The sequence below is a fragment of the Ceratotherium simum genome, unplaced genomic scaffold, assembly GCF_057802395.1.
Source record: "Ceratotherium simum simum isolate JZ-2026a unplaced genomic scaffold, ASM5780239v1 HiC_scaffold_45, whole genome shotgun sequence".
Classification (NCBI taxonomy): domain Eukaryota; kingdom Metazoa; phylum Chordata; class Mammalia; order Perissodactyla; family Rhinocerotidae; genus Ceratotherium; species Ceratotherium simum.
This window is the reverse complement of record NW_028261261.1, coordinates 161,959-175,142: the sequence shown is the minus strand read 5'-3', so window position 1 is coordinate 175,142 and position 13,184 is coordinate 161,959. Positions and strand designations below refer to the sequence as shown.

The window sequence follows — 13,184 nt, the reverse complement described above, 5'->3', positions numbered from 1 at the left end:
TTAGGAACCAGCCCTTATCTTCCATTAGTTCCTCCATACATTTACCTTCCCACAACGTGCGGCCCTAGAAGTTTAAAGCCCTTTCCTCCGTCTCGTCACTTTTCCACAAATGTATTGCTCTTTGGTTAACATGCTATATAAGCCACCCCTTGGAGTTACTCATCTCTGCTTGCTTCCAAGAGCAAGTGCAATGCACGTGTTAATATACTTCTGTCTGTTTTTCTCTCCTCAATCTGTCTTTTGTCAGTCCAACTTACAGGGCCCCAGTCAGAGAGCCTAAGATGGGTAGAGGGAAACAGTCTTTCCTCCCCTACATCCTCAAGAAAGAGTAAAGTTACAACAAAGAGTAAACACCCCCAATAAGGCGAACCGATTTACAGTTCATTTTTTGATAGACAGAAGTCCCCAAAGCTGGGATACTCAGAAGGCAGAACTTCGTCAACAAACATCTCCAAAGCAAAATCCCCACTCCCGCCATGTGATTCTGCAGAGAAGGTGAAGTCTGACAGGTGGTGGGGAAGAGGGCTGCTCACGGGGAATACGAGCTATCTGGCATTCTAAGTTCTTTTGCACTTGACGTAAATTACAGTACTGATGGTAAACTAGAGACTATCATGAGTCACCTTTCTTCACTGGATAAGTTCTCTGAGGATAGTTCTTAGACAGACAGAGCAAGATGAGACTCTTTCAGTCCACCTTAGGAGACAAGCGGCTGACCTGTCTAGGACAGGTCAGATTCCGGTGGATGGAAAAAGATGCCGTGTGCCATCTTTGACAGCATTCTGACTACCTCTTCTCAGTATTTACTAACATATCCCACAAAGCAGTGGACAAAAAATAAATTAATTAAAAAAATAACTACTGCTGTTCAAACCACATGTACGATTGAGTCCTTAAAATATTCTGCAACCAAGATAGAAAAGGAAATTGCCTCCATTCACGCAGCACCCAGTCGATAACAGCAGTTCACTGAAACGTCATCTGACTTTCAGAAATTAGGAAGACTCAGTGCAAATGCATCCCCCCCTCCATGAAAGTGTAAATGATTGAAAACATTTTTAGATTAGATTTAGATTTCTAGTCAGGCAATGAAAACAACACTAAATTTGCCTGTATTTTTAGGATAAAACTCAAGTCAAAAACTTTCACATTTGGGAGGGCTACTTTGGGTCACCTCCCCACGTCACCTCATATGTGTCCTTAATCCTCTACTGCAAAGTTGCTGGGAATGTGCTAGAAGTGCTGCTCCAACACAGTCTAGTCTGATAGACAGAGAACAAAATAATACATCCGAGGAATAAAAAAATAAAGTTTCCATAGGTAGGCAAGATGGTAAAAAACTAGAAAAATTCACCTTATAAAGAATGCAAAGGAACTGAGTGGTAATTACGTTATTTTCAGTGCAGAATTAGACATAGGTTCTGATGAAATTAAGAAACTTGGTTAAAAGGTTCGAAAGTAGAATTTTTGAAGAAAAAAGTAACGCTTGAATTTACGAAACATATGGGAGAATTTATGGTGACCATCCATATATATTAGCTCCATGAAAGACAAAAAATTCATAAAAGGAACTTAGGAAAAGCCCAAGGAATTTAAGTTGAACATCATCAGAAAAAAATATTTACTCGGCTCTTACTGGGCCCTTTTGTGGTATAAAGAAGGACTTCTACACAGTTCACGTCCCTCAGGAGATTATAGGCTAAATAATTCCTTACAGTTAAGAGTTTTGAAACAGCAAAATGGGACACTCAAAAGAGTAAGTATAACTTGCTTCTAAAAATATTGCATCGTTTTAAAACAGAATTACTAAGTGCTTGGGAGTGTGCAGGCAGGTACGATGTGTTCCAGCCAATCAACAGTTAAGTATATGGATTTAATTCTCTATAGCCCCGTGATTCTTGACTAATGCAGACAAGAAGCACAGGGCCACGATCTGGTCTGATGCCCAGTTTTGAATGACAGCAGCAATTTGAACTGAAGGTTCTGGAATGGCCCCCACCTCCCATTCAGATTACAGCAGGTCCCTTCAACATCGAGGACCAGAGGCAGCCCAGGAATTTCCACACTGCACCATTCAACCCTGAAGAGATAGAACTGTTTCTTCATTGGGGTCACATCAGTAGTATTCTCGAATTGCAAAGTTCAGAACGCCGAATGCCGATGGACACCGATTTTCTCTTGAGATAACAGCATTTCACGATGTCTATCAAGAAAGCATCAGCACCTGACTGCTGACCTTCATTCACATCAATGCCTCAGCAGGGCAACTGTGGATCCTCCACAAGTCTGTCAAGGTAACTTTATTGCACAACCATCAGTTCCTTAATAAGCCTTAAAATTACAGGGGCTTCTGAGTAAACCATCTCGTGCACTCTCTGCTGTCTCAGGAACGGCAGGTGCCACCGTCCAACACCATGCAGACACGGCGTCGGCCAGAGGCACACACTGTACACCCGAGAGGGATCATTCTTGTCAGAGCGGGTAAAGAGCAGGTGAAGACGCACACCGACTGTCAGGAATCCCTTGTCAAGATAAGACTGGGTACTGACTTGTCAGACAAGCAGAGGAGTGAAAGGGAATGACCTTTATTAACAGACTCCATTAAGCCAAGAAGAGGTCACTGCCGAGGACAGGAATCAGTAAGTACTGGGTGGACGGCACCCAGCCTGGAAGGCAAATGTGCACAGGGCTGGTGTGTGGGCCTGGGGTCACGTGCAGCCTTCTGTACCTTTCAGCCCTGAGCGGATGACAGTAGGAGACAAGTCGTCATAGCTGTTCATTAAGCTGATGTCTCCCGAGGTGAAGCTGACAGTTAGCAGGGGCTTGATGTTCTGCACGGGGATGGGATACGCTGCTGGACCATCTGCGGGAACAAGAAGTATTGAGTGAAAAGCAGGCAATGAGCACGCGACCCAAATCCAGGTCTGCAAGGCTGCCATCTTGCAGAGGGCCTTAAAAATCGCCGGACGATGCAGATCAGACTCTGGATGAGGCAACATCCTACACCACTTGGGAACTATACAAGGCCATCAGAGGAGTGCTACTAGAGAACCCTGGAGACGCAGGATGGGAGAGGCAGCCCTGGAGTGGGGTTCCTTGGACTCTGTTCTGTGGTAGTGAGAACACGTGTGACAAGTTTATTAACTGGTATGTTAATGTTATATGCTTCTAATGACATGTAAACATAAATCATTTTAATGTCATGTAATGCATAAGGATGGTGAGAAGAGGGATGAAAACGTTTTATTAATCCTGATCCAACATACAAAGAGAAGCTACTTTTCAACACTGACTGCTCTTTCATTGAATGTTATAGGAAATGAGAAGCCACAGCAGCCACCATGAGTTCTTTGCTAAGTTTTTACCAAAAGAGACCCCAAATATGGAGAGAAGGCTGAGGTTGGACGTCACTCATAAAGAATTTTGCTACATCTGCAGTGCACATAAGGAAAATCCTGCTTCGTAAGTTCAAGGAGTACTCGTGGATGTTAAGGAAGGAGCCATGGTGGACCATGTTCTGGATTCTTCCATGTGTTGTTTCAAGAAGTGAAAGTCAGCCCCCCCACAGGCCAGGGTGAATCAGGGCTCTGTCAGAAGACTCCTGCAGGCTTCACACCCACGCTGAGCTCGTCTCTGGCAGCCACACTGGCAGCTATCCAGGGCGGGCCAGCTGACATCCGCTTGCTCACCCCTGACTCAGCCCCGCCGGCAGAGCATCCCGTTATTACTTTCCTTTGCTTCACTTTAAGATGCTATAGGTACCTACCTCTGTGCTCACATTCCCTAGGCCACCAGGAAAAAACATGCTCTATCTGAAAAGCAGATCCCAGTCATCTTCCAAATTACCCCATTTCTTCTGAAAGGGTAACTGGTTAGACAGCAAACAGGGACTAAATTCTACTCTTAGACTTACTCTGGACTTGCTTTATAAACTTGGTCTCTGGATTTCATTTCTTCCAATAATAAATGGGGATATGTAAATCGGCATTAAAACTAGTAAAGTTACGTTTTAAGAGAATGCTGAATCCACTGTTGGAAGATACTGACTGTATCACTGAGGCTGGAGAAATGATGACCACTTCACTCAAGGCTGCAGTCCTACTAAGAAAGGGCATGGTTACCTCCCAGGTAGATTTATGGATGCTAAGAACACTCTCCCTCCCAAGACCCACTGATCCTGAAACACTACCACTGATCTGAATTGTTTTCTATGTGTGAATGTCGTTTTCTCCTTAAATGAATGAATGAGTATGTATATGTCTCTGGGAAGTATAATATATCATCATGTCTGGGACAGGAGGGAGAAGACAAAACAAGAGAACTCCAAGTGCCAATGGAGGCAGATGCTGATGGGAAGAGAATTAAAATAATTTCCCTGGAACAGCGCTTCATAGGACGAACATGCTCGTAGTCAGAGGGAAGAGTAGAAATTGTCCAGTGTTTGTCCTTAGCCCATTAAGGCCACTTAGCAAGCAGTATGACCATGTCTCATCAGGGAGTCATTCCTTTCCACTATTTCACAATATATTTTCTTTTAAATAAAGAGGCTGGTGCAGGGGACGGGATATTGGGGAAGAGCCAGAGCTTGAGCAGGCCAGAGCTGAATGCTGACGTTGGTGATGGCCCGCATCAAGATCAAAGGCTTCTGCTTTTTATTGGGAGGGAGAAGGGTGTCTCTTACATATTTGAGGGATGAACCAACCGCAAGAGAAGGAGGCCGGAGTCTGAAATCATCCCCACCAAGAGTCTGAAACGATCTTTCATTACTGGTCCAAATGCTAAAAAACTGGAATGTCAACTAATCTAATCTAACATCACCGTGAGACTTATGGGGAGGAGGAGGGGAGGAGGGGAGGGTGGGAGGGTGGGAGGCAGACTCTTCTGAACTGGGAAGGGAAGAGGTTCTGCCTGAAATAAAGGCAACAACACCGATGTCAGCCCAATGTACTGGCCTTCATTACGGGCAGAACTAATCCTTTCTCACACAACTAAAGCTACAAGCTTTAATAACATCAGGGAGCTGGAACACCACACATTAACTTATAGTAACAGCACAGCTTATTCCATCTTCAGCTCTCTTTATTCTCACTAAGCATCTAAGCCCCCAACACCCCAGGGGACACAGGAAGGGTCATGAGTCTCACTTTATATCTACGGAAACCTAAGCCAATGGAGCTTCATCAACCTGCCCAGTGATTCTGAGAAAAGGGATGGCAGAGAGAAGAGTCAAATTAGACCAGAGATTAGCTTTGTCCTGCCTTGCATTTCAGTTCGAGAACTCTTCCCAGTAATTTAGGTTGCAGGGCATATGGTGGACCTCTCCCTTCCTCCTCTGAATGAGTTCACTCTCCTTTGATATTATTCTGTCCCCGCAGAGCCAGCGAGCTACCTTGGGGTGGGGAGTAGTCATCTGAGTCGGTGTCGCTCTCGCTGCTGTCCTCCACCAGGAAGGCAGGGTAGTTCCAGGACATGCTGAGGATGCCATCTGACTCGTGCAGCAGGACGTGGGCCAGCATCCTGCCATGACAGTCCATGACGATCACCTGCCTGCCAGCCGTGCCGAACAGCAACTACAAGCAAGGAGCAGGACCCTTGACGGACAGGGAGAAAGGGCTGCGTTCTTAGCAACTCTCCTCCCCTCCCCTTGTTTAGAAGGACAAAACATAGTTAGAACGAAAAAAACAGGCCAGTTAGGTAACTGAGAGGATACACAGAGCGTTAAGTAGTAGAAACTTAGCTGCTTATCACTGCAAGAATTGTAGTCCTCTAAGACTGAAATGTGAGTAACAGCATAATAAATATAGCGTTATGTTGCACGGACATTTTCAAATAATCCTGGCAAAATCATCATTTCACTTTTTGTAGGTGGTTTTTGTTTGCTTGTTTTGTTTTTTTGGTTGGAGGAGGAGAGTTAAGAAGAAGACAATATTCACTTATTTTGCTTGAAAAAAAAAGTAGCAGCAGAGGTTCATTGTTAAGAATTTCTCAAATTTAGAAGAAAAACTTTAGGTGTATGTTTGACCAAAGAGAAAATACGTTTGGTTATGTCAGCATGTTATCTAACCATAATTGGAAAATAACATACTCCTGAAATAGTCTGTCTAGTGTTTTATTTCACTGAGAAAAATGCTGTTAATGTATTATGTCATAACGTATTAACGGTATTAATACATTCATCGAGTGCTTACTGTGTGCTAAGCACTATACTAACAGCTTTACCTTATTAACTGTCAAAATAATCCTGGAGTTAAGTCCCAGCATCACTGGTATGGAGCTCAGAGGGGCCTGACGCCTTGGTGTGCTGAGGGCTCTCCTAGGGAACTGCCCCACTTCACCGGTCCGAGCACACTCGCAGGAATGCGGTGGCAGGCAGGCAGGCCCACGGCCGGAGCCACAGCACAGGCAGGCAGGGCGAGGCTGGACGGGGGCTCACCCCCCACCATCAGAGTGGCAGAGGGCAGCCCCCAGCTGTGGGAGGCCTCCCCGCCATGGGTGGAGTCACCCAGCTGGATGTCCCTGACAGGGACCTCCACAGGGAGACGCCGTGTTATCTTCTGCATTGTGTGTGGGCTCTGTAGTTTCTGCATCCGTTGCCATTAAAAACTGCATCTCTTGTGTCTAATGAGATTTGTCTGTCCATCAGCAACTCATCGTGAGAACCACGTGAATTATTTCCAGTTTACAGATGCGGAAACAACTTGAGAGGTCAAGTAAGTTGACAAAGCCATTCACTAAGTGGCGAAGCCAGGGCTATCTAACTAGAAAGACCAGGATTTAGACAAAGGGAAAGTTATTTAAAGCTTTTTAGATCCTTGCCTCTTTCTGCTTCTAAGATTTTGATGTTAAGCTCCTTGGGGCAAAGACTGTCCACGGTGTACCCCCGGCACCTAACAGAGCTGTGGGTACACAGTGGACACTCAATATTTACTGTTAAATGGATAAATTAAAGCCAGTGACAATCCAAAGGCAATTTTAGGACATCAATGCTGATGATTAAGATAGATTAATTGCAAGGGAAGATATACACCATTTAAGTAGTAATACGCTCACAGAATTTACAGAGCTGTTTTATCTATTTTTTGTGTGTGTGTGAAGAAGATCAGCCCTGTGCTAACATCTGCCAATCCTCCTCTTTTTTTTTTTTTTTTGCTGAGGAAGACTGGCCCTGGGCTAACATCTGTGCCCGTCTTCCTCCACTTTATGTGGGACGCCACCACAGCATGGCCTGCCAAGCAGTGCATCAGTGCGCGCCCAGGATCCGAACCCGCGAACCCTGGGCCGCTGCAGCAGAGCACGTGCACTTAACCACCTAAGCCACCGGGCCGGCCCCAGAACTCTTAAATATAAATAAATCAATTGTCTATAAATATTGCTTTAAACATGACCTACATTTTAATGACTGAAAACTAAAAAAAAGACTAAAACAATTTTCCCCAGAACAGTGATGAATCCATTACCGCATGCCACTTAAAGGAAACACAGACAAACTACTAGGAACAAAGTGAAAATCGTTTTAGAAAAGTTAAATTTTTGGCTGCCAACAGAGGAAATAAGTGTCCACTGGTAAGCGCGCAAAGACTTCAGGCGACCCAGGCACAGGGATGGAGACACTGGGGCAGTTATTAGACATTTGGATGGTTTCTACATTAGGCTTTTAATGCTGCGGGAGTCGACCCTGCACAGAGCCAGCGAGCCAGACCCGCAGCAGTAACACGTGTAACCCGGGCCACGTGGACTCCTCTAACTGAGGGTGTGGCCTGTGGGGTCCATGCTGGGTCAGGTGTCCCTGCCACTGGGGGACATTTTAGGGCACAGTGTGCATGACCTTGGGGATCGAGGTGAATTCCAGTAGGTGAGGAGAGGCCACCTGTCTGCTCCTATTTTATATCCGTGTTTTCAGTAACTCCATCAGGTCGGTCTGGGCCACTTTAAGGAAGCCCCTGTCCCACTCCTGCCCCAAGTGGCCAGTCTGTAAGAAGAGCTGGGCAGGCCTGGAAGACACAGCACAGAGCCGCAGCAGAGGCAGGGGCAGCTCGGGGCCCGGGGGCGTCAGCAAGCCGAGCCAGAGGTGGCTGTCGCTGGACATCGCAAACTACACCAACTGTTATGGTCAAACCGACTGTTGGGGGACAGTTAGCTAAAGTTCCAGGTTTCTCTTTGTGGTGATGAAAATGCCCCGAGACTGACCGTGGTGATGGCTGTACTTATCTACGAATAAGCCAAAACCATCAAAGGGCACCCTTTCAATGGTGAATGTGTGGTGTGTGAATTACAACTCAACAAAGCTGTTAAAAATGAATGAATGAACAAATAAATAAATACAATGAAAATGGAAAAAGAAAAGGATCTGTGAGCTCCTCTAGGTGTTGGGTGTTGGAGATTTCCAGAGGTTCCGGGTCCCCTCTCTGAGGCCGAGCACCTCACCTCAGCCAGCAGGACCTCCGTTTACTCGTGTGTAATTAAGAGATTATCACACACACACGCACCCTGCCATGGGGCCGTTTGGAAGGTGAAGGAGATAATAGTCTTCAGCACAGCCTGACACACAGAGGACATTAAAAGCCATTGCTGCATTCATTATCTGAGTGTTAATATATTACTGAGAGGGGTCCTGAACCATTGCCATAGCGAGTCTCTGCAGAGGTCAGAGGCTCCTCAAGGCCAGGGAGCTGCCCGAAGGGGATGGGACCGAGGGCGCAGATGTCCTGCAGGAGGGTCAGGTGGGGCAGCTAATGGGGCAGGTGGATGGCCTCACCCAAAAGCCACCCGCCCAGCAGTGGGGACTCACTTGGAGGCTCCGCTCCCACCCTGCTCCCTCCAGGTGGAGAAAGTGAGGTCAGCCCGGCAGAGCTGAAGGAGGTGGGAAGGCCACTGAAGACTCTCTATGAGTCACCTGGCGATTTCCCAACCTTGAGTCATGCCATCCCTACTGGGACTAAGCACTGGTATGATTTGATTTAAGTTGCATGAGAAGTTGATGATTGTATCTAAAGTACCATTGTTGCTACTAATATTATTACTACTACACTTACAACTGTGATGATGATACTAGTAGTATAGTAACAAAAATATTTATTAAGTATTTATGTGCCAAGCACTTAGCATAGTGGTATCTCATATATCTAAATAGGCATTTTTACAATATCATCATTTACTTTCTCATTATTGATATTACACAATAATAGTCACGAATAGTCAAACCATGGTATAAGCAAAAGATTAGAAACAAGCATTTGATTTACAAAAAGGAAGGTTTCCCATTCCTTTGGAGCTTCCTTAACCCTTCTTGAAGGAAGACAAATGCATCCTCTTGTGGGTATCACCAGTACTGCTTCGACTGGCTGACATACTTAGCTGTGTGACTTTGGGATATTAATAAATGTCTTTCAGCCTGTTTCCTTACAGTAGAATGGAGACAATATTGCTTACCTTGTAGGAATGTTAGGGTGAAATGAGAAAATATACATAAAATGCCTGAGACATTTTAGGCATTTAAAGTGAGCAACTTGAATTTTACCCATATATAGCAATGACTGTCAATTGGGTTGGAGAAGAGGACATGTTCTCCTATAGAAGCCTATCAGAATTTCTTTTATTTTTTTATTTTTTATTTTTTTGGTGAGGAAGACCGGCCATGAGCTAACATCCTTTGCCAACCTTCCTCTCTTTTTTTTGCTTGAGGAAAATTGGCCCTGAGCTAAATCTGTGCCCATCTTCCTCTATTTTGTATGTGGAATGCTGCCACAGCATGGCTTGATGAGTGGTGTGTAGGTCTGTGCCCAGGATCCGAACCTGCAAACCCTGGGCCACTGCAGCAGAGTATGCAAACCGCTATACCACTAGTCATCAGAATTTCTGAGTGAGGCCTTTTTAAAATCATATATGATCTCCCCCAAATGGACATTCTTTTCTCCTCTTTTTCTTTCCTCCCCCTCTCAACTCCAGAACTATGGCTATGTCAAACAACTTTTCCTGATGAAAGACTTTTATGTTGGGATAGAGTGGAAGAAAGCTTGAGAAATTTTGATAAAAGTAGTAGTTTCCAACTTCCCTGTTTCAGATCACTGGGGGATCTTGATCTAAGCAGATTCCCTGGCTGAACTACCTAACAGAAGTTCTCAAACTCTAGTATGCATGCACACGAAGTGCAACTTCCTTTGGATTGTTGACAGTGAAAGGGAGCAGGGAGGGGGAGAGAGGAGAGAGATGAGTTTTGTGTTTAAGAATGAAGAATCCAGTTGACTTTCTGTAAATTGTTAAGGGTCGCATTCTGCTTTACTATGTCTCCTTGTAACTAACTACCCGCATTTATGCATTGTGAAAGATGGGTCTGTTAAGAAAACATCACAGGGACTGACACCCTGTTAAGGGAAATGCTCCTGACTAATAATGCCAAAAACCACTCTCCTAAACAACTCCAAGAAGGTATAGTAGATTGATACTCCTTCTTCCCCTTTAGTAGTGCAAAGAGATGTTAGGCTCATTGAAATCTTAAAATCATGCAGAACTTCCCTAGGGATATAATAAGGTTTTGGTGAATATAATTTTAATCATTCTCTTTGAGTTTAAGGAGTTTTAACCATTTCTTTCTGATATGCTTGTATCTGTTTCCTCCTAGGTCCTACGTTATATCAATAAACAGGTTGTGTGAAAGGTCGATAGAAAGAAGTCAGAAATAAGTGCCGTGGAATAGAGCAACGGACTTGTGGTTACTGGATAGTGTTCTAGATCACCACTGTCAAATAGAAATAAGACGCAAGCCACACATATAACTTTAACCTTTCTATAGCCACATTAAAGTAAAAAGAAAGGCAAAATTAATTTTAACAACTATTTTATTTAACCCAATATATCTAATATATTATTCCATCAGGTGCTCGATATCAAAAACGATCAATGAGATACTTTACTGTTGTTCCGTACTAAGTCTTAGGAATCCAGTGTATATTTTATACTTACTGCACATCTCATTTTGGACTAGCTACATTTCAAGTGCTCAACAGCCAGATGTGGTTAGTGTCTGTTCTATTGAAGAGCACAGGATTGATATTATTGAATAACAGCAATCTGCTGAGTGCTTACAACCTATAAAGGGGGCCACCCTTATAGGTATCAACAAATTCCAATCTTTCAAATGAACGGGACTACCAAAGGCAATATTTGGGTATGTTTTCATATTTCAATCCATTTTTAAAATCTTTCTGAATCACCAAGGAAATGAACCTTGTCTTTGGGTCACTAATGTGATTTCTTAAATGAGATATGTTTTGTTCTTTGTGAAATAACTACACCTAAATGAATTTTTCTTAAGGTCCTTATTTTAAGTATGGCCAAAACTATGGCTAGGATTGAAAGTTTTACATTTAGAGCAACATTGTTTTCTTGATTTGTTTGGCCTGTAGTCTGATAGAGCAATGTTACTTCTTATTTGGTAAGCTGTATAGAATTTAGATTATGACTGCTAAGTTTCCCCTTTAGCATTTTCAGCTGTCCCAGTAAGACATATGGAAACGATACAGATTCTAGAACGCTTGACTCTACTCTCTGCCAGTGAACTTATACCATAGGCAGAAGTATTAACATCCAATATGAACCAGCTATTGAATTCAGGGGTTCTGTGGAGAATGCTTCAAACAGTCAATAAACTATGGATGGTTCTTAATACTGTGATGCCTAGAAGGTAATTTCAGTGTATTGTTACACGTAATAGATAAGTGTATAGCAGTGATTATATACAATAACCTAAACTTAATGGGTGAAAAAAATCGTTGAGTGTTTAACAATATAAAACCCCTCTGAACACTACTAATTAAAGAGTCATTATAACTTTAAGAAAAAGCATAAATTTGATCTTAAGAAACAGAGAGAAACTATAAAGTATTTCCAACTTGAGAAACTTTTTTAAAAGTGAGTTCTCCTCTATAGGCATCTGTCATTTGTGGCTAATTGTGATTTAGATCACTATTGTGTCTTGCATCATTGTGGTGGCTCCACATTTTGCTGCACATTAAAATCACCTGGAGAGCTGTTAAAACTCTTGATCCCCAATTGTAACCCATGCCAATTAAATCAGAATGTCTGCGGATGGGAGTCAGGCATTAGTATTTTTTTAAGATTCCCCAGTTGATTCCATTATGCAACAATGTTTAGAGAACACTTGACTAATTATTTCTTCTTTAGTCAAATGGGTCTCTGCTGGTCCATAGATTGCATCAGAAATACCTTGTCAGCTCTGAAAAACAGGATACTGGGCTGGCTTTCCCTGAGATATCAGATGCTTAACATTCAATTAAGTAATTTTGATGCGAAAAAGAAAAGCATACACTTGAAAAATACTGTAAGAATTTTCATATTTTTAAACAAGGCAGTTTTGTAGTCTTCTAAGATTAAATACAGCGGCTCCTGTTTTGTTTTGTTTTAAACTGAGGCTTTGAAATATTTTATGTGAGTAGGAAACATCTAGGAGTTCAGAAAAGGTTGAAATAAATGGTTTCTAACTAAATGCAGCACACATTCTTGGATCAGTTTTCAAAGACTGGTCAAAACCTGCTGTGTTTAAATAATAACATGCTGTTTATCATCACATTCATTGATGATGTAAACAAAATGTGTAACTATATTAGTAAATGTTAATATTCATGTATTTTAAGTTAAGTTACAAAATTTGTCACAATGTGATTTTTTATTCAAGTGAAAACAGATGTGTGTAGCTATTTTGAATATTAGTTTATAAACATTCCTATTCTTTATCAAATGAACTTGTAGTTTTTTGTGTTTTCTTTCACTACTGTTCACCTGAAAGGAACAGTTCAAGGGACTGGAATCCAGGACTGTCTGGCTCCAGAGCCTACATGTATCCATTTCTGTTAAGGCCACACACGTCAAATGGCCATACAAGGCTAGAGTGGGTTGAGAGCCTTAGGAATTGAGCGGAGGAAAATCGTAGTACTTTCCCTGGAGCAGTTACTTAAACGATTTGATATTTAAAAAAATTGTAAAAGCAGAATAAAAATTTGAAGATATTTTTAAGTATTGATAAATTATCCTTCATTCCACTGTTTTAACAGCAAGTTACATTTTTTATACTTTCCCTCTATCTTTGCTTATGCATATATATTCTCACATAATGGAATTCATAATACCCAGTAGGGAGTCTGCTTTCTTTCATTTAACTTTATATGAAA

General features: G+C 42.7%; 1 protein-coding gene across 3 annotated transcripts in view; it reads right to left on the bottom strand.

Moving 5' to 3' along the window:
* LOC147911236 (tubby-related protein 4-like) overlaps positions 1–13,184 on the bottom strand; it is a 46,674-nt gene that overhangs the window by 32,504 nt on the left and 986 nt on the right. For all 3 annotated transcript variants that reach the window (XM_087428397.1, XM_087428396.1, XM_087428398.1), the window contains exons 2-3: positions 5,390–5,570; positions 2,729–2,863 (exon numbers count right to left, since the gene is read on the bottom strand). In XM_087428397.1, the coding sequence (XP_087284523.1) occupies positions 2,729–2,863; positions 5,390–5,570 (316 nt within the window). The remainder of the gene's footprint in view (positions 1–2,728; positions 2,864–5,389; positions 5,571–13,184) is intronic.